Below are 27,145 nucleotides of genomic sequence, written 5' to 3' on the forward strand. Positions count from 1 at the left end.
ATTCTGACTAATCCATGCTTTATGGAGTCTTTTATGGTCTTCCAGTCTTAAATGTGTCTCTTGTAGAAATAGTATATCTGCTTTTAATTGTTTCAGATGAGAGAAAACTTTAGCTCTTTTAATAGGACCATTGAGCCCCTTTACATTCCAAGAAATAAACCACATAGGGTGGCCTCCTTCAGCAGCACTCATGTTAACCATATCAAAAGATACCCAGGGCCTACAATCCAAAACAGCGCGAGGGCAATTAACCCCCGAAACCTAGATCTACTTCCCCAACTGCGGATGATCGCAGGCATTACCAAACAAAAAACTTCCAAAGCGTTCCCCATACAACCAAAGCTTTCAATCTAGTCTAGGGTGGCTCCCCTCCTTAAAATTTGTACACTCACTTATTCTACATTATATATATATAGGCTAAGGGTAACACAGGTCAAGCAAAGCATTAAAAACAAAAAAAAACTAGGAAACTAAATGCCAGAGATGAAAATCCCAAATATTTACACTTTGCTGGTTGCAAGTTCTTGTTAATCAGATTCCGCAGCATAGCCGTTCAACCTGATCGCGTTCCACAAATTAAACTGGAAAAAAAGGAACAAAGAAGTGGGTTGCGAAAAGTAACAGTTTACCTTGGCAGGAGACCCCTTCAATGCTGCATGAATAACCTAAGAAAAAGTCATTGGCCGCCTCTGGTATATCGAAATAATGCTTTTTACCTTCATGGATGACCCGGAGCAGGGCAGGATTCAAGAGGCCGAACCTAACCCTTTTCCCGTAAAGCAGGGATTTCACCTCCTTGAACACTGCTCGTTTTCACCCCAGCTCCGCACTAAAATTCTCATGAAAAATACCTGATGCCCATGTAAATACAGCTCCTGCTTTCATCTACTGATGATGCGTTGCTTATCTTGAAAGCAGTGAAAGAGAACCAGGAACATTCTTGGTCTCATTTGCTTGGCTTCAGGGACGCCGAACGGTTTAGGCCCGGCTCGGTGAGCACGCGAAAGTACGAGAGGCCTTGGGAAGATATCTGTCCCCAGCACTTTGTCAAAAAACTCAGTCATAAATTTAACAGGGTCGAGCCTTCCAAATTTTCGGAATGCCGACCACTCTTAAATTGGATCTCTGCGACCAATTTTCAAGGTCATCTAGCTTTCCTTTCAGAAATGCATTGTCGCTCTGCAATGCTGCAATAGCGGCTTCAGCGCTCACCAATCGGTCACTAATCATTCAGGCCATCTTCAACCTCACGAATGTGTTCGTCATGCGACCCGTAATAAGACATAATTTGTTCCATGGTAGCATTCATTGATGTCAAAGCATCTTCAAGTTCTCTTTTTAGGGCAGAATGCATTGCTTGTGTCATGTCAGTAAGAAGTACTAAACGAAGCCTCTCGAGGTCATCGGGTAGCACAGGCCCAGCAGCATGCAACGGCGCCATTACTGTAACATCAGCTTTCTTGCTCGAGGATTTGCTATCTTTTCCCCCAGTTTTACCTCGGAGGTGCATTTTATTTGCCATTTCAGTGTCCAGCAACTTCCCGGGTTGTTCACAATGTTAAATATCTAGTTATCTTGAGCATACAGCAAAGATAAACAGGTAGATTTTCAATAAAAATGGGGAGCCACACTCACACACACACCTACTCACTCCATGCTGAACCGTTTTTGTCTTTTTTTAACATATTTTTTAAAATTGCAAGACAATACTGGAACATAAAAATCTCTAGTACTGTGTATCTACCCCATCAGCAAGCTGCTCATTGGTGGAGGAGCTGGACTTCGTGCAGACCACGTTACTGCCTGCTACAGAAGGGCATTAGTGTCGGTGCATGAAGGTAGTGTACAGTCTAACAGCTAGTGATTGTCCTGGACATTTCCCTTGAGATCGCAAGACGCTTTTGGACATTGGCAAGTCTGCTTCCCTTGTTTATTGAAGAGAACCACGGCAGGGAGCTGCAAGCCCTCGGTTGTAGGGAGGACGAGGCCTTAGGTCACACGCTTGCCTGTTGAGTGAGATGGTCCAGGAGATGGTGTAGCGCGGCATCCGTGCTATGCTGGGGTTGGCCCCTCGTGTCAGTGCTGCCCTCTGGAGTATAATCAATGGAATGACAAGTCCAGGTTTGTGTGTGTACGGTCTGAGAACTGCACGTGTTTAGAGGATGTGTCACTCACTGACTAAGGTTATACTATAGTGGGTTTTTGTGACTATGTTTACTTGCTGTCTTATATATGCTATATATGCCTTGTGTAGTGTATGACTGCTGGTACTGTGTTTTCCACCTTGGCCCTGGAGTAACACTCTTTCATTTGCCCGCATTCATGGATATTCATGTATAGTTGAATGACAATTGAACTTGAACTTGAATGACCATGTTAATGGGATGATATTACAGACCATTCAACAGTCTGTGGGATTCAGAGGAGCAAATTTGTAGAGAGATCACAGACTGTTGCAAGAAACATAAGGTTATGGTAACAGGTGATTTTAACTTTCCACATATTGATTAGGACTTCCATACTGTGAAAGGGCTGGATGGGAAAGAGTTTGTCAAACGTGCTCAGGAAAGTTTCCTTAATCAGTGCATAGAAGCCCCAACTAGAGGCAGTGCAATACTGGATCTCCTAATAGGGAATGAGACAGGGCAGGTGACTGACATTTGTGTAGTCAAATGCTTTGTAAATAATGCAATTAGTTTCAAGGTAATTATGGAAAAGAATAGGTCTGGTCCACAGGTTGAGATTCAAAATTGGAGAAAGGCCGATTTTGATGGTGTTGAAAGGGATCTCGCAAGGGACAATTGGGACCAGTTGTTTTCTAGCAATGGTGAACTTGGTCGTGGGACACCTTCAAAAGGAAAGAATTTGCATTTTCCAGTCAGAATAAAATGCAAGGATAATAGCTTTAGGGAAGGTGTGTAGCAGGTATAGGCAGATAGAATCAAATGAGTCATTTGAAATGTATAGGAACTGCAAGAGAGCAATAAAGAAAGAAATAAGAAGGGCTGAAAGAAAGCAAGACATTGTTCCAGCAGAGAAGGTGAAGGAGAATCCTAAGGGCTTCTACAGATATATTAAGTGCAAAAGAATTGCAAAGGATGAAGTTGATACTCTGGAAGATCAGAGTGATAATCTTTGTCTGGAGCTGAAAGACATGGGGGATATTGAAAATTGATTTCTTGCATCTATGTATACTTGGGTGACAGACACAGAGTCTATAACATTGGTGATGAGATATTTTTAAAACAAACCCGAGATGGCTACTGACCTGCTGAAGTGCAGCAAGACATTTGAACTAAAAAAAAGAGATGAGTTAAGAAAGGGCCATATATGGAATAATTCAGAGTTCATAAAGAGTGATTACTGGATAAAAATAATCATTCAATAAAAAATCAGAAATGGCTGGCTACATTGATGGGTTTGATTTCACAATGGATAATTGGTGTTTATGGAACCTGAAGCATTCTGCAATCAGCAATGTTTTTGGTTCTAATGTGCTTGCATCACTTTTATGATATTAGCAAAGTTCATTTCTGCTGGTTTGGTTGGGGCAGTCAAACCTTGAAGTAAACTTTAAACCCGATGTACTGAGCAAAGCTGGAACTCACTTCTCATTGATCATTTAATTTTCTTCAAAATACTGTTCCAACAGATCAGTATACAGGAGCCAAAAAGAATGGAATTCCTTTCCAGCTTACATGATTGAATTGAAGAGATGATCTGAGCATTGTCACTTCAGTAATGGGCTTAATGATACACTGAGGCATCATTTAGTTTGTGGATTCTTACTTGAAAACATTCAGAAAAGGCTTCTAACTGAAGTATAACTTACATTTTAAAAAGCAGTTGAAATCGCTGTTTCAATGGAAACTGCAGACAGAGATGCAATTAGTTGCAGTCAAGAATGAAAGTGAATCAGAATAAAATTTTAGCATTTAAACTAAAATCAATCTGGCCAAACAAATTGTACTACCATTGTGGCAGGGGCTCACATTCACCAAACCAAAGCAGGTTTAAAGGTGAAACTTTCAGAAAATGCAACAAAGTACACATGCAAAGCGCATGACAGGCAGGCACAAATAAATGGGCTACTCAGGTAAAAGAAAAAGCTAAAACATCAAATTGCAGATTCAAAAAGAGCCTTAATCTGCATAATGTAGATGAAAAATCTGATAATGGCGAGAGTGACATAGGACTGCATACCTTTGAGATTTACAATTTGGAAACTGACAGGGTACACCAGAAGTGAATGGCAAATTAATTAAAATGGAGTTTGACACTGGCTTAGCTGTTACAGGCATTCCACAAAATGAGTGACATTTTAAAGGTGCCAAACTGAAGCCTGCAGATATCCAGCTAAGAACTTATACTGGAGAAAAGATAACTCCTGTGGGAATGACATTCGTAACAGTGAAATACAACCAACAAACCACATTGAGCTTGTATGTGGTAAAACCAGGATGACCAGCATGGTGGGAGTGTAATTTGCTGAGACACCTACAACATTATTGGAGATCCATCCACTAATTGCTTGCTATATCCCCTGCACTGAATACAACTGAAAGCAAATTTAAAAAGGTACTGGATGATGCCATAACCATCTCCATGATGTACACCATGAACTCTTGTCCAACAAAGGACAAATGGGTGTTGATACCAGCCCCTGTGCCTCTGGCTGGAAAGCATATTGGACCAAGGAAGGACCATGCTGCTCGGAGGAATCATGAAAGTGATAAAAGCAGTGACTCAGCTACGACAGTTTTTGTAGGCAACATATCTGAGGAAACTTCGGGTATGTTAATCAGGCAGTTTAATGTGGCTTGGTTTTAAGCAGGAAGAGAGTTCACAGAGCTTCAGGAAAGTTGCAAGTGTTCTGCTTTTGTGAGTATATAGAATCTACTCTGCGTGCCTTAAGGTTATTGCATCAACTTCAAGTGTTAGACAAAAAGCTGCTTGTACAAGTTCAAATGCAAGGTTAAAAGAAAGGAATGGAGACAGGAAAGCAGAGGAGTCGCCAGATGATGCTGTGGATGAGGAAAGGGCAGAGTTCATATTCTAAAAAGAGTTCTCACGGTAGTTTATAACAGCCTGGTATTATAGTTTTAATACAAACAATCACATCTGAAATATATAATTTATTTATTATAAAATACAAATATGAAGAGAGTATTCCTTTCCTTCAAACTACTTAATCTTTCTTTAAGAGTTTGTGAACATATCATGGTTATAGGCAATATCCCGAATGGATGTTCCATTAATTTCTTCAGAATAGATTCGTGCCTGAATTTTCCGCCCTGTACTTACTGTATACTGTATCGTAGTTTCACAGAATCTATTATGTTATTCATAATCAGATTAAATTATCAGAATTGAATGTTTTGACAATTTTATCAATATACCACAAATAAAGTAGTTGTTTATAATCTATTTATAATGAAGTGAAAATAGGAACGTCTTTTCATGTCGCTTGTTTTAGTGCTTGCTCATATTTTACTGTCAAAAGTTATTCTTGGATTAGTTATTCCATGTATTCTGTCACAATGGATCACCTGTTTAGCTTTGCTCAGCAGTGTATCTCCAGCTAGTCTTTAAGTTCCATCTACGTATTCTGTCACTCACGTGGAATTCAAACTATCTGACAATGAGGACAGTAGATGAACATTGCTTTCATATATTTCAGTTTCTTGTGAGGACATTGCCCATTAAACCATCCTGCAGCGACTGCCCTAAACTGCTTTTACTCAAAGTCCACACACTCTCACACACACCGCAGTCAGCTGGAGCAGTAATAACACCTTGATTTTACACTGCTACCGATCAGGCATCACATTTTGGGTTTCAGAAGAACACAAGAAAATAGGAGTAGGTTCACCAACTCCCTCAAGTCTTCCTCCCATCCTCACATTTGATAAGATCATGACTGATCAGTGCTGATTTCAACTCCTGTGTCAGTTCACCAATGTCTTCAGTTTTTACTAGTCACTAATAGATTTCAATTGTCCTTTTTTCTGCTTGCTCTGTTTTCATGATGTTACAAACAACAATTCTTACTTATCCAGAGAATAATTATGTTTGCTCACTACCAACTGATAAAGGACACTGTAAAGGCAAATTCCCACACTATTACTACAGTGTGAACTTCAGAAGTATATAACTTTTATTTATGGTGGTTGCAAAGGCAATGAAAATAAATTCATAATAGTGAAAGAATGTACATTGCACTGCCATAAAAACAAAAATATTTTTTTTAAAATCAACGACCTTTCAATCAACAGTTGCTTTGCCAAAAGGGTGTGTGCATTTAGCGTAAGGGAAACCCGAGGGGAAGGGAAGGAGATCCTGCTTGTTAGTACAGCTGTACAGGCAGTGTGAGCTGTCATCAACCAGACGTTTACACTTATTCTTGTGTTCAGAGAATTTCCGTAATATTCAAATAATTTCTGCTCTAAATTCTTAAACATTGTACAAGAAAACCAATCATGTAATGCTGCTTTTTTTTTCAGCCTTATTCCACTGCGTGTTGATTTTATTAGTTGCAATAGTCTCTATTTGTGATTGTTTCATGTTGTATTTTCAATTGGATGTTTCCAAAAATGAGGCAGCTTGCATGTCGGGCATGACTTCCATGTCAACTGCACATGAGAAGGTGAGATTCCCATGATATGTAGAGAAAGTCAGATCACGCTGATCATGACACAGCGATCCCAGGAAAGCTCTGTTTTAAGACCACAGCAGTGCATCTTGATCACTGTAAGGTAAATCCCATTGCTACCATGGATTCTTGTCATACCTTTCCAATGGAGTTTGCCTCCACTCACCCACCTATCATTCCCTACCACGACCAATTAGATCTAGTCCCTAATCTGCCGATCCTCTGACTCCCTCTAATTAGACTCTGTGCCTCATCTGCCAATCCTGTGGCTCCGTCTATGATCCTGGACCCCTCTCAAACCAAGACCCCAACCCCAGGTCAGACGTTCAGCAGTTCATCCACTTGCAAGTAAAAATAAGGTTTGAAGAAAACAAATAAACACTCTTAAGGATGAATGTCAGTTTGGACTTCATTGTACATTTAAATATAGCTCCTTGGGAGTGAGGAAAATGATATGCAATTGTCGTAGGACATGCACAACTTTGTTCATTAATGTATATAAAAAAATCGAAGGAAGAGAAATAACTGCCTGCTTTAAAAAGACCATGACAGCAAAGACTCAACTGCAGCAAAGTGAGTCTTCTTTTCATACTCAAAACATAAAGCAATGTTGCAAGATGCTATCACCTTTTGTTGATGCAAACATCAGCGATGGAAATAAAAAGAGTCCTTACATAAGGGTTAGTAAGAAACCCAAAGAAATCCAGTGATAAAAACTTAAGGAAATTGTGAAGCTGGTTAAAAAGAATTCACTTCAGCTCAAAACAAGTATGATCATGCAAAGGTTTAACTTAGGTTCACGGTTAGGAAAAGCAATCAAACAACAATGTGTGAATTTGTAGCTGAATTGAGGAAATATTTGCAAGACTGCAATTTTGGCAAAACTCAGTCCCACAGCAACACAATAGTGTGCGGAATTGGTGACCAGATACAGAGGCAGTTGTTACACTGGACAACAAAGATCTTGCTTCCTGAATACCTTTAGGTGTATTTTATGAATTTTGGGCTACTGATCATGAAAATCACCATGAAATTTCCCTATCACACACCATTTTTAATAAACTTATGTTTATTATTTCAATTCATAATTCAAGTCAATTAAAATGGTGCATACAATGTACGCTGGAAAGTTTCCGATCTTGTCCAGGCATGCTTGGGCATGCTTAAGCAGCACAGCTGCTGCATGACAGAACAGATTTTTAGTAATAATTATTGGGTTCAGGACTGTAAGGATGGAATTTGCTATCACTAGGCACAAAAATTTTGATATTTGAGACAAATGCTTCCCAGAATAACTGATGCCAAGATTGAGAAAGGCAATTCTGTTGGTCCACATATCAAACAGGTCATCAATGACATGTAATTTGAAGAATTTCTAGTGGGACCGGAGAAAATCACATGGAAGGCATTCAAGGAAGTTGTTGAAATTTTTCTCTGCATCTACAGAGCACCAAACTACACGCAACTGGTTGAAAGCATTTTTTAAGCATATAAAACCACGAAATGCAACATGTCACTGAAGATTCATTTTCTGCATTCCCATTTAGACTTCTTCCCTGCAAATCTTGGTGCTGTTAGTGACGAGCATGGTTAAAGGCTTCACCAGGACATTGCAGTCATGGAGAAAAGGGATACCAGGGCAACTGGAATCCATCAATGTTGGTGAATTATCATTGGACACTTAAGTGATAAGCCTCAGACACTGAGTACAAATGAAAATCATTAACAAAATATTTTTAACTTAGTTGAACTATTGAAAGCATCAGCGCCATTATGCAATTAAACACATTATATTCAATAAAAGTTAATTTGTTGTTTTTCCAAATTCCCACGTGATACAAGTATCCTGAAATTATATTTGTGTTCATCTTCAAGCAGTCTATCATAAACAAAAACAAAAAATTCTGAGGAAGCAACACTTCTGAAAATAATTGTTGTCCAATGTTTATCAAAGGTAAATCTGACCTTTTGTGAGAAGTAAAAACTGTCCAAGCAGTGGAATCAGCAAGCTAACCTACAGAAGGATCAGTTCACTTACAACTCAATGCCCTTTAGAGTTTTGTCTACACCTACTATTTTTCAGAGAACCATGATTCAGATTTCTGCACACCATCCCCAAACTTGCTGTGTAATTGGAGGACGTCGTGATCGCGGAAATATCACGCAATGAGGGCTTGTAGAATTTCGAAGCATTCAGCTGACTGGAAAATGTAAACCTATTTTTAATGAGAAATTCATGCACTTTCTTTTTCGGGAAATAATGAACATCATTTCAGACGTTACATGGATACTAAAGCACCACGCCCACCTCAAGAGAAAGTCAAAACCATTATCACTCTCTTAGCTATTGTCACCGAACTGAAGGTAAAGCTGGGATTTTTGAATTATTATTAAAACATCATAGCCAAATCTAGTAACATTTTCTAGCTGGTTTGCACCAGTTTCTGTAAAAGAATAAGAAGTGGACACGTCAGGGGTGACTTTTAATGAAGGAATACAAGGTCACGTATTGATATTCATATTCATATGAACAGTACAGCTGAGAGTACTGTACCAATCGGATAGTGGAAACCAAAGTGCAATCGAGAAAGTCTGCCTGCGAGAGATCGCCCAGATATTTGAAAGATTTTGCTAATAATATTGAGTTAGCCAATGGGGGCCTGTGTTTTGTGCAAATGTACGTACAGTACAGTACGTACAGTATCGTTGAAAGTATCTAGTTGATAGATGTTTTCCCCAGGTCAGCAAAGGTCAAGGTTGATCCTGAGTCACTGTTTTGGACTTTGCCAGATGTCATCTTGGTTGATCTTTGTATGGGTTGTGTTTGTACACTGTATACTCATGAGGCTTGAAGCTGGTCCTAAGGAAAAAACACTTAGCTCCTCCTTTTAGCCACATTACAGTTTAACACTCATTAGGAAGGTAGGTTGGTACCTTTTAGTATTGGGCTGACTGACTCTGTTGAACCAGAGACATAAAGCAAGTACAGTACCAGAGACTAGGTGAGGACACAGATTTAATGGAGACATAGCTGCTGCAGTCCTCCTGGTGAGACCAATAACCTGGCCACGGGGGTTTGAGCACTTAGAAATCCACTTTCAGTGGAAAATAATCCAATCTCTTTTACTTGGCAAATCCAAACATTGTTGTTCAAATCTAATGTCAGAAGTGTTTACCCAAGCTCAATGTGAAAATGATGTGGCAAAAGCAAATGCATCTTCCGAAGGTTACAGGAGATGCTTTTTCATTAGTTTACTTTGAACTACAAACACAGGTTTGGATGCATTGAACAGAAAGCTGTTCCAAAGCCTGATGCCCAATCCATCTGTGAATATAATTTCTCCAAAGTGCCCTGTTAACACTGGATATCAGAAGCTCTTGATAGTCCTCAGCAGTAAATCTCAAATGGCTGCTTTCACAACCATTCCAATTTAAAGGGATTTATGGAAATAATTAAGTTAGTTTCTTTATGTCAGTACCTCAATAATTTAAAATCATATTTCATTCTCTTATGTTATATATACTCTCACATGTAAAGCTGTTTTCAAAGAAATAATCTGTGCTGGAGATCTGTTCACATTGACAGCATACCAGAGAAATGTTATTTAGTCTATAATGATCCTATGCTTTCTAATGTTATTTACTTCACTCATGACCATTCATATTTGCACAAAGACTCAAAACCTGAAATTAGTAATCAATCCATTGCCTTGAAGATGATCAGACTTAATATCAGCAAGGCTGGAACTTTAAGTTACATGTTGTTTTTCCCCCCAGTGTGTTGGGACTGGACATGTGTTCAAGTACTGTTGACTAAAAATAAAAATATTCATTGGCAGAGACACAGTATTTCCAAAAGGAAGTTGTCAAATACAGTACTGTACAAAATCTTTGGCACATATATACAAGTCCTGAAGAAGGGTTTTGACCTGAAACATCTACTGTTTATTCATTTCCATAGATGCTGCCTGAACTACTAAGTTTCTCTAGAATTTTGTGTGTGTTGCTTTGGATTTCTGGCAGCCTCAGATCTTCTCAAATTTATATATAGCTAGTGTGCCCAAGACTTCCGCACAATACTGTAGTAATGTTATCTGTTGCACTGTATGCTGGCGCAGAAAAAAACAACTATTTCATGGCATATGTGAATGATAAACCTGATTCTGACACGGGCCATATATATTGTGGGTATGTTTGTGTATGCTTTGTACTTGCACATCTTCAAAATGACAATTATTCATTTACTCAAATCCTCAGTCACTAAGGAAATACTTGAAGAATGTTATTATTTACTGCTATGCTTTACTAGACCATGTGCTAAACAGTGATCAGTCCTCTTTAATTAGCTTTCCAGTTAACCTATGAAAGAGTGATTGAAATCTATTTCCATTGATTTTGAATTAATTATTATTTTAAGAATATTCCAAAAATACTCTGGTTTATCACATTGTTAATGTAAAAAGAAGGAAACACTGTTCTTTACTGCACATGTTCAGGATTGGAGGACATCCATTTAGAACAGGGATGTGGAGAAATTACTTCAGTCAGAGAGTGGTAAATCTGTGAAATTCGTTGCCACGAGCAACTGTGGAGGCCAAGTTATTGGGTGCATTTAAGAAAGAGATTGAAACGTTCTTGATTAGCCAGGGTATCAAAGGATACGGGGAGAAGGCAGGGGAGTGGGGATGACTGGAAGAATTGGATCAGCCCATGATTAAATGGCGGAGCAGACCCAATGGGCCAAATAGCCTACTTCTGCTCCTACATCTTATGGTCTTATGGTCTTGTGTTCCAATATGGCGCTACTGAAACTTGCAATTATAACTAAAATTTTAATTAACATACTCTAGTAACATCCATCTAGCTCAATCATGGTGATCGACATCCCTGTTTTCATTAGAGTTTCCCTGTGAATACAGTTATTTTAATGTCTTTCTTGCTCCCTCAGCATATAGGAGGGAGATTGAAAATCTGGCTGAGTGGTGCCACAACAAAAGCCTCTTACTCAATGTCAGCAAGACTAAGGAGCTGGTTATTGATTTCAGGAGGAGGAAACCCGAGGTCCATTAGCCAGTTCTCACTGGGGGAAATCAATGGTGGAGAGGATCAGAAACTTTAGATTCCTCATTGTTATTATTTCAGAGGATCTTTTCTGGGTCCAGCACTTAAGTGTAATTATGAAAAAGGCACAGCCACACTTCCTTAGAAGTTCATGAAGATTCAGCATACATCTAAAACTTTGACAAACTTTTTAAAAGATTTGGTGGAGAGTAAGTATATTGACTGGTTGCATCACTGCCTGGTATGGAAACACCAATGCCCTTGAATGGAAATCCTACAAGAAGTAGTGGATAGGGCTCAGTCAATCATGGGTAAAGCCCTCCTCACCGTATACACATCTACATGGAGCATTGTCGCAAGAAAGCTGCATCCATCATCAAGAACTCCCACTACCCAGGCCATGCTTTCTTCTCATTGCTGCCATCAGGAAGAAGGTACAAGAGCCTCAGGATCCTCACACTACCAGGTTCAGGAACAGTTCAATCATCAGGCTCTTGAACCAATCGTGATAACTTCACTCAACCCATCACTGAACTTTTCCCACAAGCTATTAACAGACTTTCAAGGACTCTTCATCAGGTGTTCTCAATACTTATTGTTTATTTATTATTATTATTTATTTTATTGTTCTTTTGTATTTGCACAGTTTGGTGTCTTTTGCACATTGATTGTCCATTCTGTTGGGTACGGTCTTTCATTGATTCTGTTGTGTTTCTTGGATTTACAAAAAATGAATCTCAAGGTTGCATACAGTAACATATATGTACTTTGATTATAAATTTATTTTGAATTTTGGACTTTGCATCATATTCGCAGATCGATATAGCACAAAAAGGGTCTTCAGTCCAACTTGGCCATGGCAATCAAGATGTCTGCCTGAGCTAATCCCATTTACCTGCACCTCACCAACATTGCTCTAAATCTTTTCTGTTTATGTACCTGTCTAAAGGTATTTTAGTATTGTAATTGTACCTGCCTCAATCACTTTCGCTAGCAGCTTGTTCCATATACCCACTGTCCTCTGTGAGGAAGAAGTTGCCTATTGTGTATCCTTTAAATCTTCCCCCTCTCATCTTAAATGCTATCGGGGAGAGTTTGGTGTCTTTTGCACATTGATTGTTTGTCCATTCTGTTGGGTATGGTCTTTCATTGATTTGGTTGTGTTTCTTGGATTTACAAAAAATGAATCTCAAATTTGCATACGGTAACATATATGTACTTTGATTATATGTCTGTCTGTTTCTCTTTCCCTCTCTGTATGGTGAGATCTAAAGCTTTCCCTCCTACATCATCTCTTTAGTTACACATTACTCTCTCATTATTACTCACCAGTACAAGGCACTGGAAATAATCCAGAGATGTATGACCCAGGTTCTTAGGTTCATGTTGCAGGACCTTATCCTTCTTTTTTACCATTGTCCCTAGTAACAATGTGAACCATGACCCCTGACTTCTAATCTTCCACCTTTCAAATGCACTGCAACTGTTCTTCAACATTTTTGACCCTGGCAGCAGGGAGATGAGGCACGCCAATGATATTCTGGTGCTGTTGCTCCGAGCAATCTCTGATCCTGGCAGGGTAAGCACTAGGAGCTGAACATCTGCAGTTACAATAGTGTCAAGATCAGAGTCATATCAAAAGCTGGCTGATGAATTTTATTGAGTCCCTTGCTTTTCTAATGTAAGCCTAGTAGGCAGATCTGCACAGGCTAAGGCCCAACAAGAGCTGACCGCAGACAGATGAAGATTTTTGATTATTGAAGATCACTGAAGACATGGGAGTGGACCGAGAGATTACAATAGGGGGTTGTCAATTTAAGATTATTGTAAATCTATAGTCTTCATCTTATATTTACCTCATATATAAGCAATGAAATTTAGTTTCTAGACTTTAGAAAAATTTTATAGCAAGTAGATTCACAGTGGTCAAGATCCAAGAAAAGGAAATATGCCATTTACTTTCACTGCAGGATGACCCTATGTATACTAGACACATACAAATCAAGAGACCGCACTGTTTGAGTCTACATTGCAAACATTTCATATAATCCCTGATTGTGTGCAGCTTATTTTAGATGGGAATCTACAAGCACTTAACAGTGCATCTATACAAGCATTTACTCATGTTCCTTTCTCTCAATAACAGACAAGTGCCACTTGCCACCAGAAATCGGAATATGTCGTGGCTTCTTTAGAAGATATTTCTACAACTTCTCAACAGGAACATGTGAGCAGTTCGTGTATGGCGGATGCCATGGCAATGCTAATAATTTCATGGACATAACTTCTTGCCTGATGGAGTGCAATCTGAACTCATGTAATCCTTTAAAAACTTTTTTATTTATTTTGTCATTTTTAATGGAATAATGTAAGTGAGTATATAAAGCTTTCCACTACTTACATATGATTTCTTTACAGTACTGCCCTTGTTCTGCATTAAACACACAGACAGAGGAACCTGCGGAGCTGATATCCCACGGTTTTACTACAACCGAGATACCAATAGTTGTGAGAAATTCAGCTACACAGGTTGTGGTGGGAACGATAATAACTTCTTTACTCTTAAAGATTGCCAGAAGATTTGTAGACCACGTAAGTAGTGCATTTCCTAACATGTATTCTGGGGAAATATCTTCAGATCAGGAAATCAAGTAGTGAATTAGGAGCAAAATGAAAGCAAAGATTTTCTTGATATTTCATAGTTATTAGGTATAGACATCTCCTGATGAAATATTCAAAGTGATCCAGAACAGTGGTTACCCAGGGACTTCATCAGGAGATGCTTACTAAGGAAAGAAAGTCGTGCAGACCTTACTCAATGTGCATTGAAACCCGCGACCTTGCCCTACATCAAGAATATCTCAAAAATGACAGCTCGACTGCTCAACCCTCACGGCATCACAATTCCTCACAAACCAACAGCAACTTTAAGGAAGCTTGTACCATTGAAGGCAACCAAAAAAAGCAGTGTGCTGTACAGGATCACCAGACTGTAAGCTCTCAACTGATTTACAGGAAGACAAACAGGCTGTATGACAACATGATCCACTCTTGCTAACCTTGGTATATGAAGACCAAGAAGAACACTATTTTAACAGGGAGACTGCAGAGGCCTGAGAATTTTTAGAAGCATGGTTCTTTTCGGATGACTCTGTAAACAAATGTATCAAAATAGACACCATTGACAAACCTCTGAGAGCCAAAGAAACACAAGCCAATAGGATACAAAGGTCAACTGAAGGGGTGGCCAATCAGGACTGGGGACCTATATCAGAATGGGGGCCTATATAAACTTGAGTACATCCAGCAAGAATCACCCAACAACTGCACACTGTGGATGTCACCTCGACTGGTGATAAAATATCTGCAAAATAATTGCCAATCTCAGCCAGCGCTACAACTGGCTACAACTTCCAACCCGAGCTACCACCATCCTTAGACAATCAGTATCCATTGATTGCCCTTTTTAGATGAGAAGCCTCATGGCGTGGTAGGTAAGGACAAGTGGAACTCTTAACACTGTTAAGCCAGCAGGAAGATGGGGAGAGCGTCGATGTCAGGGAAATAGTAAAGTAGCATCAATGGTGGAGGAAGGGAATCCACATTCTTTGATGAAGGAGAACATCTTTAATGTCCTAGAAAGGAAAGCCTCATTCTGGGAAAGTAATTAGACAACATCTTGTTGCAAAAAACTATTTTTCACTGCACAAATCATTAAGTACTGTTATCAAAACAGTAAATAAAGTCAAGTCCAGTGCTCTCAAATTTCAACTCTATTGAGTGCTTTTATTGAGAAAGATGAAGAGTTTTCATCAGCAATTTTAGAGTGTACATTACTGGTCTAATTCAGAACCTCCCTTACCGCTGACAGAATCAGTTCTCTAATTGTATGGGCTTTCCAGATTTAGCAATAAGCCATGTTTGAAACCTGCAAACAAATGCTTAGCCCATTGCTCTACTCTCTCTATACCCATGACTGTGGCTAGGCATAGATCAAATATCATCTATAAATTTACTGATGATACAACTGCTGTTGGTAGAATCTCAGGTGGCGACAAGAGAGCGTACAGGAGCGAGGTATGCCAACGAGTGGAGTGGTGTCACAGCAACAAACTTGCACTCAACATTAGTAAGCCGAAAGAGCTGATTGTAGACTTCAGGAAGGGTAAGACGAAGGAACACATACCAATCCTCACAGAGGGATAAGAAGTGGAGAGAGTGAGTAGTTTCAAGTTCCTGGGTGTCAAGATCTCTGGGGACCTAAGCTGGTCCAAACAAATCGATGCAGTTATATAGAAGGCAAGACAGTGAAGATATCTCATTAGCAGTTTGAAGAGATTTGGTATGTCAACAAATACACTCAAAAGCTTCTATAGATGTACCATGGAGAGCATTCTGACAGGCTGCATCACTGTCTGTATGGGGAGCTACTGCACAGGACCAAAAGAAGCTGCAGAGATTATAAATTTAGTCAGTTCCATCTTGGGTACTATTCTGCAGGTGTGCAGGACATCTTCAAGGAGTGGTGTCTCAGAAAGGCAGTGTCCATTATTAAGGACCTCCAGCACCCAGGGCATGCCCTTTTCTCACTGTTACCATCAGGTAGGAGGTACAGAAGCCTGAAGGCACACACTCAGCGATTCAGGAACAGCTTCTTCCCCTCTACCATCCAATTCCTACACGGACATTAAACTTGTGAACACTACCTCACTTTTTAAACATATATTATTTCTGTTTTTTGCACTATTTTAGATCTATCCAATATAGATATACTGTAATTGATTTACTTATTTATTTATTATTTTTCCCTTCTTTTATATTATGTATTGCATTGAAATGCTGCTGCTAAGTTAACAAATTTCACGACACATGCCGGTGATAATAAACCCGATTCTGATTTAAATGTGGTTTGTTGTGTTTTCCATTTCTAAATGAAGTATGCAAAGTTCATGTTTGCTTTATCAGAGTCTATTCTCTTCAAATGTTCAAGGAGCCTGGATGGTTTAATTGCCTAATTTTTCATACGTTGGCTGCTGTTGGATGTTTGGTGCTGGTACAAATCCATATTTCAGATACTCCACTCAATACGGTCCACACATTTTTATTGGGTCTGCTTCTGCCATTTTCATTATGGATTAACGACCATGGTCAACCACCTATTGTTTAAGTCCAACCTCAAGGGCTGCGATCAATAAAGGGAAAAGTTATGGTGTCATAATAGGTCAGAATCAGAATCAGGTTTATTATCACCAGCATGTGACGTGAAATTTGTTAACTTAGCAGCAGCAGTTCAATGTAATACATAATCTAGCAGAGAGAAAAAAAAATAAAATAAAAAACAATAATAATTAATAAACAAGTAAATCAATTATATATATTGAATAGATTTTTTAAAATGTGCAAAAACAAAATTACTGTATATTTTTTTTAAAAAGTAAGGTAGTGTCCAAAGATTCAATGTCCATCCAGGAATCTCTGAGCGTGCGCCCCCAGACCACTGCACCTCTCCTGTGATAGCAACAATAAGAAAAGGGCATGCCCTGGGTGCATGCTCAGGCAAAACTTGGCCCTGCCTGAAGGTAAACAAAGTGGGGCATTGATATCTCAGTTGGGCTGTGGGCTAGAGAAATGTGGTCAAAACCATTTACAAAAACAGATCCTGAATTTTACCTCTTTGAACACCATACCCTAATTCACAGGAATTGCATCACTGTGTGTTTAGTGTATGGGACTCGTACCATCTAACACTGTACTACAGTAGTGACCGGCAATGATAACATGATATGCCAAATGCAGAAATGTCACATTACTTTTCAACAACTATAGTGCATTTCGAGCAAAGTCTAAGAGAATGGTGGTTTAGCAAGAGATGAGACGATTACATAATCATTGTAATCAATTATAAGGTGCTGAGGATCAAATGCTTATCATAATTTCCTAAATTAACCCTGTAATCCCTCCGCTGTTCCCCTTGCCACCTAGCACCCCCCGTCCACTGCTCCCTTTTTCTTTATCACCCCGTTAGAAACTCCCACCAGAGGGGTGCAAGATCACCCACTTTGGGAACCACTGATCTAGATCCTGCTGTAGCTTTAGACACCTTCCTTCACTGTCTATACCATACCTTTTAGCATCATCAACAACATACTAATCATGTTAATTACATTCCTATCCAAATCATTAATACAGATAACAAATAGTAGAACCAGCATGGACATCTATGGCACAGCACTGGTCACAGTCTGCCACTCTGAAAGGCAATCTTTCATTAGCCCTATCTACCTTCCAGCACCAACCCAAGTTTGTATCCAATTAGTCTATCATGGGTTCCATGTGTTCCAACCTTTCAGACCAGCCTACCATGTGGAACCTTGAAAAAGCCTTGCTAAAAGCAACGTCTACCATCTGACACGCCAGTGGCTGGTTTGAGGCAAAGTCCAACATCATAACTCCTGTCATTGAACCCAAGCGTGCAACTCTGACAGAGTACAAGCGCTCATCATCTGACCAGACACTCCAGGCACTTCGAGCTGCTAGATGCAAAGTGTAACAGACTGCAAGGCAGTGCGCAAATGAGTCCTGGTTCCAGCTCAGTGAGGACATTCAGACAGCAGCTATGACAGGCAACATCAGATCAATGTATGATGGTATCAAGAAGGCCCATGGCCCATCACAGAGCAAGACAGCACCCCTGAAGTCATCCCGTGGTGAAATAATCACCGATAAAAGCAAGCAGATGGAATCCTGGGTAGAACACTACTCTGAGCTCTACTAGAGGGAAAATGTTGTCCTTAGCTTAGCCACTGGTGCCATCACCAGTCATGGATGAACTCAACTCCGAACCAACCATTGAGGACCTCAGCAAGGCAATTGACAGTCCGGCCCCAGGGAAAGCTCCTGGCAATGATGGGATTCCTCCAGACCTGATCAAACACTGCAAGAGCTCACTCCTCCATCCTTTACATGAGGTCCTCCATCAGTGCTGGAAGGAAGGAGCCATACCACAGGATATGCGCGACTCCAAAATCGTCACTTTGTACAAGAACAAGGGTGATAGGAGCGACTGCAACAATTGCAGGGGTATCTCCCTCCTGAGTATTGTCAGCAAAGTCTTTTCTCGTGTAACTCTGGCATGTCTACAAACTCTAGCAGAACGGGTCTATCCTAAGTCCCAATGTGGTTTTTGCGCAAGGAGGCCAACTGTCGACATGATTTTCTCACTCTGTCAACTCCAGGAGAACTGCAGGGAACAACAGAAACCCCTCTATGTCACTTTCATCAACTTGACCAAGGCTCTCGTCCTTGTCAGCAGTGATGCGTTCTTTCATATTCTCCTCAAGATCGGCTGTCCCCCGAAACTCCAAAGTATCATCATGTCATTCCATGACAACATGAGTACAATGGCAGCTCATCAGAACCCTTCTCTATTCATAGTGGAGTCAAATAAGGATGCGTGTTGGCCCCGACATTATTCGGCATCTTCTTCTCTCTGCTATTGAAGCACGTGTTTGGGCCATCGACAGAAGGCATCTACATGCATACCAGGACTGATGGGTGGCTGTTCAACCCTGCGCGCCAGAGAGCAAGAACAAAGGTGCGAAAGATCTTAATACATGACATACTCTTTGCGGATGATGCTGCTATAACCTCGCACACCAAACAGCAACTACAAACTCTCATGGACTGCTCCTCTAAGGCATTCAAGGACTTTGGGCTTAACATCAACCTAAAGAAAACAAATTTCCTTGACCAGAACGTAGTGGGGACACCAGTCATTACCATTGACAATTACAATATAGTTGTAACTCCACGAGTTCACATACTTGGGATCGACCATTAGCGACACTCTCTCCCTTAATGCTGAAATCAATAGATGTATCGGCAAAGCAGTATTGATCCTTGCTCTACTCTCCTCGCGGGTCTGGGAGAATCTGAAACTCACTACAAAGACCAAGACTGTTGTGTGCAGTGCATGCGTTTTCAGTACCCTCCTGTACGGTAGTGAGACGGACCGTCTTCTCCAAACAGGAGAGGAACCTCAGTAGTTTTCACCTTCACCACATCCTCGGCATCACCTGGAGAGACAAAGTCCCAAACTCTGAGGTCCTCTCCCGCACTAGACTTCCCACAATGTTCACGCTTTTAAGACAACGCAGACTGCGCTGGCTGGGCCACGTCCCTCATATGAAGGATGGTAGACTGCCAAAGTTGCTAAGGAGAGCTAGCAACAGGCAAGAGGAACGTTGGTAGTCACCAGCTTTGCTTCAAGGATCTCTGCAAGCGTGACATGAAAGCCTTAAAAATCAACACAGGGTGCTGCCAGGATACAGCAGATGAGCGCAACAGATGGCAAGGCACTCTTCAGTAACACCTAGAGCAAGGTGAAAGAGTGATCCTGAGCCAGTTTGAGGAGCGGAGAGCTAAACGGAGAGCACAGCGGACAGCGGACAACAATTCCATGACACCCTACACATGCAGCAACTGTGGCAGAGCCTGTCATTCTAGGATCGGCCTCAATAGCCAGAGTGAACACTGCTTGACAAACCAGTGACTACCAGAGGCACTGTACCCATGGTCGACCATGACCGGCGAAGGCCACAACCATCTTGCCCTTGTAAATTCTCTTGGTTACTTTGCAAAAACATCAAACAGGAAGACATAATTTCTGTAGAGTATTACTTTAAGCTGCAATCAAGACAAGGGAGATAGCTTTTTCACCCCAACAACTACACTTAACTCTTGCTGAAAATGTTGAGAAAATGATCAGCAGCATGGAAGAGGTTTAGTGACCTAATCTAGTCAACAAACTGACTGGACAAATCAGTTGCTATGTGTCAGGCTCAGATTTTCTCATTTGTTTTTTTTAAACAAAATATACTTTATTCAAAAATAAAATTATATACAATAAACCATTCTATGACTTTCAATCCTTTACAACTGTTTCCATTACAGTCTTTACATTTTCAGACCTTTTGCCACTCATGTGGCACTCCATTATTCCATATTTACATGCACTTGTTTAGGGGTATACACCCCCCCCAACCCCTCAACTCCGGTGGGAGAAGAACCCTAGATTTCCCCACCGGGCCCTTGCGGTGGCTGCACCAAGTTTGAGTGCGTCCCTCAGTACATACTCCTGCAGTCGGCAGTCCTTCCCCCACGGACATCTCCGTGTGCTGGCAGACCATCAAGCTTCAGGTGACCAAAGAGCGTCTTTGACTGAGTTGATGATCTGCCAGCCGCACCGGCTGTTGGTCTCGGTGTGCGTCCCCAGGAATAGCCCGTAGATCAGAGGGTCCTCTGTTACTCAGCTGCTGGGGTTGAACTTCGACACTATCCCTTCCAACCTTCTCCGCGAACCCACAGTGTGCAAAGAGGTGGGTCACCGACTCCTCTTCACTGCAGTCCTCCCATGGGCAGAGGGGTGTGGGGACAACGTTCCGAGCGTACAGGAGGGATCGGACTGGGAGGGCCCCTCTCACCGCCAGCCAGACGAGGTCTTGATGCCTGTTGGTGAGGTCTGGCGATGAGGCATTTCTCATTTGTTAGTGTTACTTGTTAACTCTCTTCTTCTGAGAAAAAAAACAGTAGCACTCATCCCTTATTTTCATCAATTCACCCAGAAGTTATTACACAGACTGTATGTTAACCTCACCAAGTGTGCTGCGTCTGCCAGGCAGATACATTGTTCAGAGGTCTTTCATATGAAGAGCAAAAGTTTCACCTCGTGAATTCAAATGATTCTTATAAGGAATGAAATACTGTATGTATTAAGCCCCATAATCTTTACAGGAGGTACCTTACTAATCTGGAAACACTACCAATTGTTTGAAAGATAGAAAGACTTAAAGATTAGCTTTATTGTCACGTGTACATCAAAACATACAACAAATGCTATTTACTTTTATTATTTGCACGATTTTTGTTGCTCTGCACGTTAAGTGTTTGATGATCTTTTTATGGGTTTCTTTGTTTCGTGGCTGCCTGTATGGAGGCAAATCTCAAGGTTGTATAATGTGTACGTACTTTGATAATAGATGTACTGTGAACTTCGAAATGCATTATTTGCATCAAATTAAATCAGCGAGGATTGTACTGAGCAGCCCACAAGTGTCAGCACACATCTGTCGTCAACGTAGCTTGCCCACAGCTTACAAACCCTAACCTGTATGTCTTTGGAACATGGGAGGAAACCAGAGCAGCCGGAGGAAACTCACACATTCAGGTGAACAGCATAAAACACCTTACAGACAGCAGCAGAATAGAAGCCCCATCTTCCAACCAGCGCCATAAAGCTTTGCACTAGCAATTACACTGTCATGCTGACATTCTTGAATCAACTACCTGGAAATTATCTCTTTTATTGCATCGTCTATTTAATGCTGGCATTTACACATCCCATAAGTGACCAGGTTGGTAAGTTAATTGGCCACTGCAAATTGTCCCTTTGATGTAGGTGAATGGTGGGATCTGAGGGAAGTCAGTGGGAATGTGGGTGATCAAACTGGATGAATGAAAGATGGATGCCTTATTGTCATTGCAGATTCAGTGGGCTAAAACCATTTCCATGTTGCATAATACCATTGATATGTCAACCTGCTTCCTGATCCATTGAGAATTCTCTATCCTTTCCATAATGTTAGGGAATTTTAATCTGATAACAACATAGAGTTCAGATGTTACTTGGGACTCAGAAATAAGTGCAACTGGTACTTGTTACAGTCTGGTTCCTGTTGGTGGAAAGGCAGTACAATTGCTGATCTGTTTGGTGATTTAGATAATTTGTAAGTAATGTTGCAGGCATTTGTAACTGCGATTGCATGGTTAACCTCTCCCAGTTAGTTTTCCTTTAACATCTGACTTGTTGTTTCAAACTTTTTAACAAACTAATACAAATCTACTTGCATCATTTCTTCTTTCTTGTCATAGGCATTGCTAAGTGATTAACCAATGTTGCTAAGTAACAACTAAATTAACAACTAAAGTAACAACTAAACAACCCTCACAGACTGGTAAGAACCTGTTAATTATATTATTTGATCTACTGTACAAATTGAGGCACCATGTGAAGATGACTTTTGTCTTAAGCTGGAAATCAACTTGGATTGCATCACTTTAAAATCCACCAAACTCTCAAATGTTAATATTGTTTAATTTAATAATCTAAGCTCACTTGCCTAATCATTTTATGATTTTGTATTCAAATTCAGTTGAGTTTAGCTAACTTGTGGAAGAGGAATGTTCTATCTGTCAATAGCCACTTTAAAGCCTATAATTTTGCCCTAGCATGATTGGCAGGGGTGTATAGTTGATAGGAATGAATGGTGAAGTGTGAATAAAGAGGCAAATTTTAACAAGAACCTTTAAAAGGGTAGATAAGCTGGAGTTTGAGTTCTGAGCCTTGGATACCACTAGTGGAGAAAATACTGGAAACAAGAGGTAATACGGTATTAAGAAATGGAAAGTGACAAGGGAGTGGGAGGAATGTAGACTAGAACTACTCTTGTGTACATCCATCCAATACTGTCAATAACTATTGCCTGAGAAAATTTAAAATTCTAGTTCTCTCCATTAAACTATGTGCATTTTAAAAAGTGGGAACTTGAGAATACTTAGAAAGTTGAGAAACAAATGTGAGCAGAGTAACGGACCAGACATTGATGATATAGTTCGGGTAACCAATCTAAGACATGAACTCTTTATCTCTAGAGCTGCTGGCTGATTTGCTGAATATTTTCACTATTTTGTACTTACTCTAGATTTCAAGCAGATACTGTGTTCTGGTACTTTGCTTTAAGCAATGTGATCATGACATCCTTCACACAACTTAACTGTGTACAAAACCACTCCTAGCATTTGAAATTAAATCTTAGCACATCCTAAATCCCCTACATGGATTGTAGAAGATTGAACCCATGATGTGACACGATGTGTTGCAGTAGTTCCCACTTCTCAGAAGGAAATGATTGTTTGCCATTGAATTGGTCAATTCTGCAGGGATTACACCTTATGCAATTGCAGGTCAGAATGGACCAAAAGTAGGTGGTAATTATACTTGTGTAGTGTGGGTGGTGACTAATGAAGTGGTAATTACATGGCAGAAATTCCAGTCCAGTGATACGATTGGCCAGAGGTCAGTGGAAGTGAGTACTCCGTGGACACGCAAGTCTAAATTCCCAGAGAAGGTTCCAACTAGAACATTGAATGAAATCCACTTGTATGTGACTCTGTGGAAAACATGTCAGAGACAAATTTCAGGTCAAATGGCTCAACTGGTGCAAAAGGATTTCAACACAGGTTAAGCATGAGGTGATGCATTTTGGAAAGCACTGGGGAATATAATAACAGAAGGAGCTAGGAGTTCATTCTGTTGCTCACTGTGCACATTTCATTGAAAGTGGAGGCACAGCTAGATAGGCTGGTGAAAAGGCTGGCTTTCATCCGTCAATGAAATGAATATAGGAGTTGGGTATTATGTTGCAGTTGTATGTGTCACTGGTGACAATTGTACTGTTTTAGTCACCCTATTCTGGGAAAGATGAAAGGCGTGTTGAAATTATTTATGAGGACACTGCCACAACGAGACAGCCTGAGTAATAAGGAGAATCTACATCTTTATTCCTTTGGCATGTAAGAGTGTAAGGGGCAACCTTATTGAAGTGTTTACATTTATAAGAGGTATAGACAAGGTGGATGTAATAGTCTTTTCGCCAGGGTAGGTGTGTCCAAAACTAGGGGGTATAGATTTAGGGTCAAAGGGAATAAGATTTAAAAGGAACCTGAGCAGCACCTTTTTCGCAGAGAGGGAAGTGTGTATATGAAATGGGCTGCCAGACGCAGGTACAAAAGTGTCATTGGACAGGCAGATGGAGGGGAGGTGCTTGACAGGATGTGGGCTGAATGCAGGAAATTGGGTCTAACTGGGTGGACAATGCTGTCAGCTTAGGGCAAAGGGCCTGTATTCATGCCGTATTTCTCTATGCCACTAATCCCTCTCAAACCTATATAGCTCGACCATAGGTGTCCCCTATCAGAAATCCCACATACCTCTAACCAGATCGAGTCATCTTACCTTACGATCAAAAGGCTGATAATATGAGTATAAGGTAGATGAAAAACTAAATGGCACTTTTGTTTTAGAATCCAATTAAACCATCGAGTCTAATTATCATTTTGAAGGGTTCAAATAGACATTTTAATTTAAACCAGTCAAGCTGAGGAAATATTTTAAACAGTGGAGGATTTGTACATACATGCAGCAGTTTAATTATAACAGCCTTACAAATAAACAACAACTTAAATCAATTTCATAGAATATTCATATTTGAATTAAATGTACAGTTCCTTTAAAATGATTTAATTTTATAATATCTGCATCAAAATAAGCAGAAAAATTATATTTAAACTTGTCAAGACAGATTATTTCAGTAATGAAAGAGCAAATATTGTTCTATTGTTATCTAATAAAGTGGTACATGTGCGTGTGTGTGTGCATAAAACTTAATGTGTATCATATTTGACATTTTATTTCCTTTTTGTCAGGTGCCAGGAAAGTACCAAAGAAGAAATCCTCTACTGTACGCAAATATAAATTCTTAGTGTTGAAGAACAAGAAAGTGCCTGTGCTTTAAAAATCTGAGGATGAATTAAGTATTATCACCCTATGCCTATCAACCTTATTATTGTTCCAGTTTAAGCGTTTTCTATGTTTTTTTAATTGAAAAATACAGTTGCCCCCAAATGTTCAAAACATATAAACCAGGATTATATTCAACATCTGTATTTCCCAGAGCATTCCAAAATTAGAGATTCTTCCAAATTATTCTTTTGATGGTCTTATACATATGTCATTAAAGTTGCTTATGAAATTTCCCCACAAAACAGGAAATTAAAGGAAGCTTATGAATAATTTACCTGTGGAAATATTTGTCGGACCAAATTGTCGCTGTGGGGAAATTTATTAAATAATCAAAATTACACCTATTTAAAATGGAAACATTCAAAAGTAGATCATTTGCTCAATTTTCATACAAAACGTGCACACTTTTATCCTCAGATAATGTCTTAGGCACACAAACATTTCCTGATATCACTTTATGATGTCCTCACTATTCATTTCAGTGATCTATTTGAGTTTATAGCATTAAAAACCACCTACGTTCTTTATTGCACTAACATTTGGGCATTGACAAGTTAATTTCTATATGCAATGTAATTGTATTTCAAACATTCTTTGCCCTATTCCTGACAGCTGACGGTGATGTGACGGAGACAACACAGATATGACCCGAGTTAAATAGAGTGGGATGTAAGCTCTGTTTCAAAATGAAACATGGCAAATCATTGATATTTTTGTCAGGTAATTTTATACAATTGCTTTGAATTGTTAGATTCAGTTGAAATGCTTTATATAATTTTTATATTCTTCTAAATGCAAAGTGAAAACACTAATTGAATAGTGTATAATCATTCCTATAATTTAGGAAATATGAATGTTTCATAAACTTCAAAGGCTTTTGCTTAGTGGAATAAATCCTGCATTTTATTTTCTACAGTTGACTCAATATATGTTTGTGTCTTTTTAAAGTATTATGCTAATCCCAGAATAAAATGGAAGCATGAAATGCAATCCTTGTTGTAAATCTGCATGTTATTGTATTTTGGGATCTCTTCTGCACAAATATATAAAAGCTCTACACTCTCACCTTATTGTTTGGAAAAATATTTGTTCTTATTAGTTTCGGTATAGCTCTGATGACTGGAACAAGTTTCCGAGATTCAGGATAATGGACAGCACAATGCCTCAGTTAGAAGAATTCCTCCCTCACAAAAACAGTGAACTAGTTTCAGTCCTAAACTTCAGCACTGTCTGTGTGGAGTTTGCACATTGTGTAGGTTTCCTCCAAATGCTCTTGCTTTTCCTCCCCCCACACATTTAACAGATTGATTGAGCACAAAATTGTCGTTGGTGTACAAGTGAGTCATCGCTTCTGGGGGAAGAGGATGGAATTGTGCAAGGATCAAATCACAGGGCAAATTAATAAGTGAATGGGATCGTTCAGTGATGGACCAAATAGTCTCATTCCATGTTGAAGGAAATGTGATAGTCTTGATTATCCACCTGTTGCCAATTAAACCAAATTAAACATAACACATGACAATAAGCACAATTAATTCAGCAACTCAAAAACTCAGTACATAGTACCAAAACAAATTTCATTAACTCTTTAATTTCACAACACTTTCACAGCCTCCAAACCTTATTGAGTCTATGCAGATATTACCTACTCTAGATAAAACTGGCCAGGCCTCAATGTGGTGAATTCATCTGAATCCAGGTTTTGAGGTCTTATTCTTCAACTGTTGAGCTCCAGGGTTATTGCTATCTATTATCTCACGAGGCACCTTTTTAAACATTTCCTTCAAGTCATT

The 27,145-nt window shown here is 39.8% G+C and overlaps 1 protein-coding gene across 2 annotated transcripts in view; it reads left to right on the forward strand.

The window, feature by feature from the left end:
- LOC132395656 (carboxypeptidase inhibitor SmCI-like) overlaps positions 1-26,417 on the forward strand; it is a 65,581-nt gene extending 39,164 nt beyond the window's left edge. The window contains exons 4-7 of one of the 2 annotated variants that reach the window (XR_009512703.1): positions 13,860-14,030; positions 14,132-14,305; positions 22,643-22,725; positions 25,256-26,417. Coding sequence is in view for 1 of the 2 variants with exons in the window: in XM_059972551.1 (XP_059828534.1) it covers positions 13,860-14,030; positions 14,132-14,305; positions 25,256-25,344 (434 nt within the window). In the remaining variant the exon portion in view is untranslated. The remainder of the gene's footprint in view (positions 1-13,859; positions 14,031-14,131; positions 14,306-22,642; positions 22,726-25,255) is intronic. The other variant, XM_059972551.1, reaches the window with a different exon arrangement.
- Positions 26,418-27,145: the final 728 nt, after the last annotated feature.

This window comes from Hypanus sabinus, chromosome 6 (genome assembly GCF_030144855.1).
Source record: "Hypanus sabinus isolate sHypSab1 chromosome 6, sHypSab1.hap1, whole genome shotgun sequence".
NCBI classification, from domain to species: Eukaryota; Metazoa; Chordata; class Chondrichthyes; order Myliobatiformes; family Dasyatidae; genus Hypanus; species Hypanus sabinus.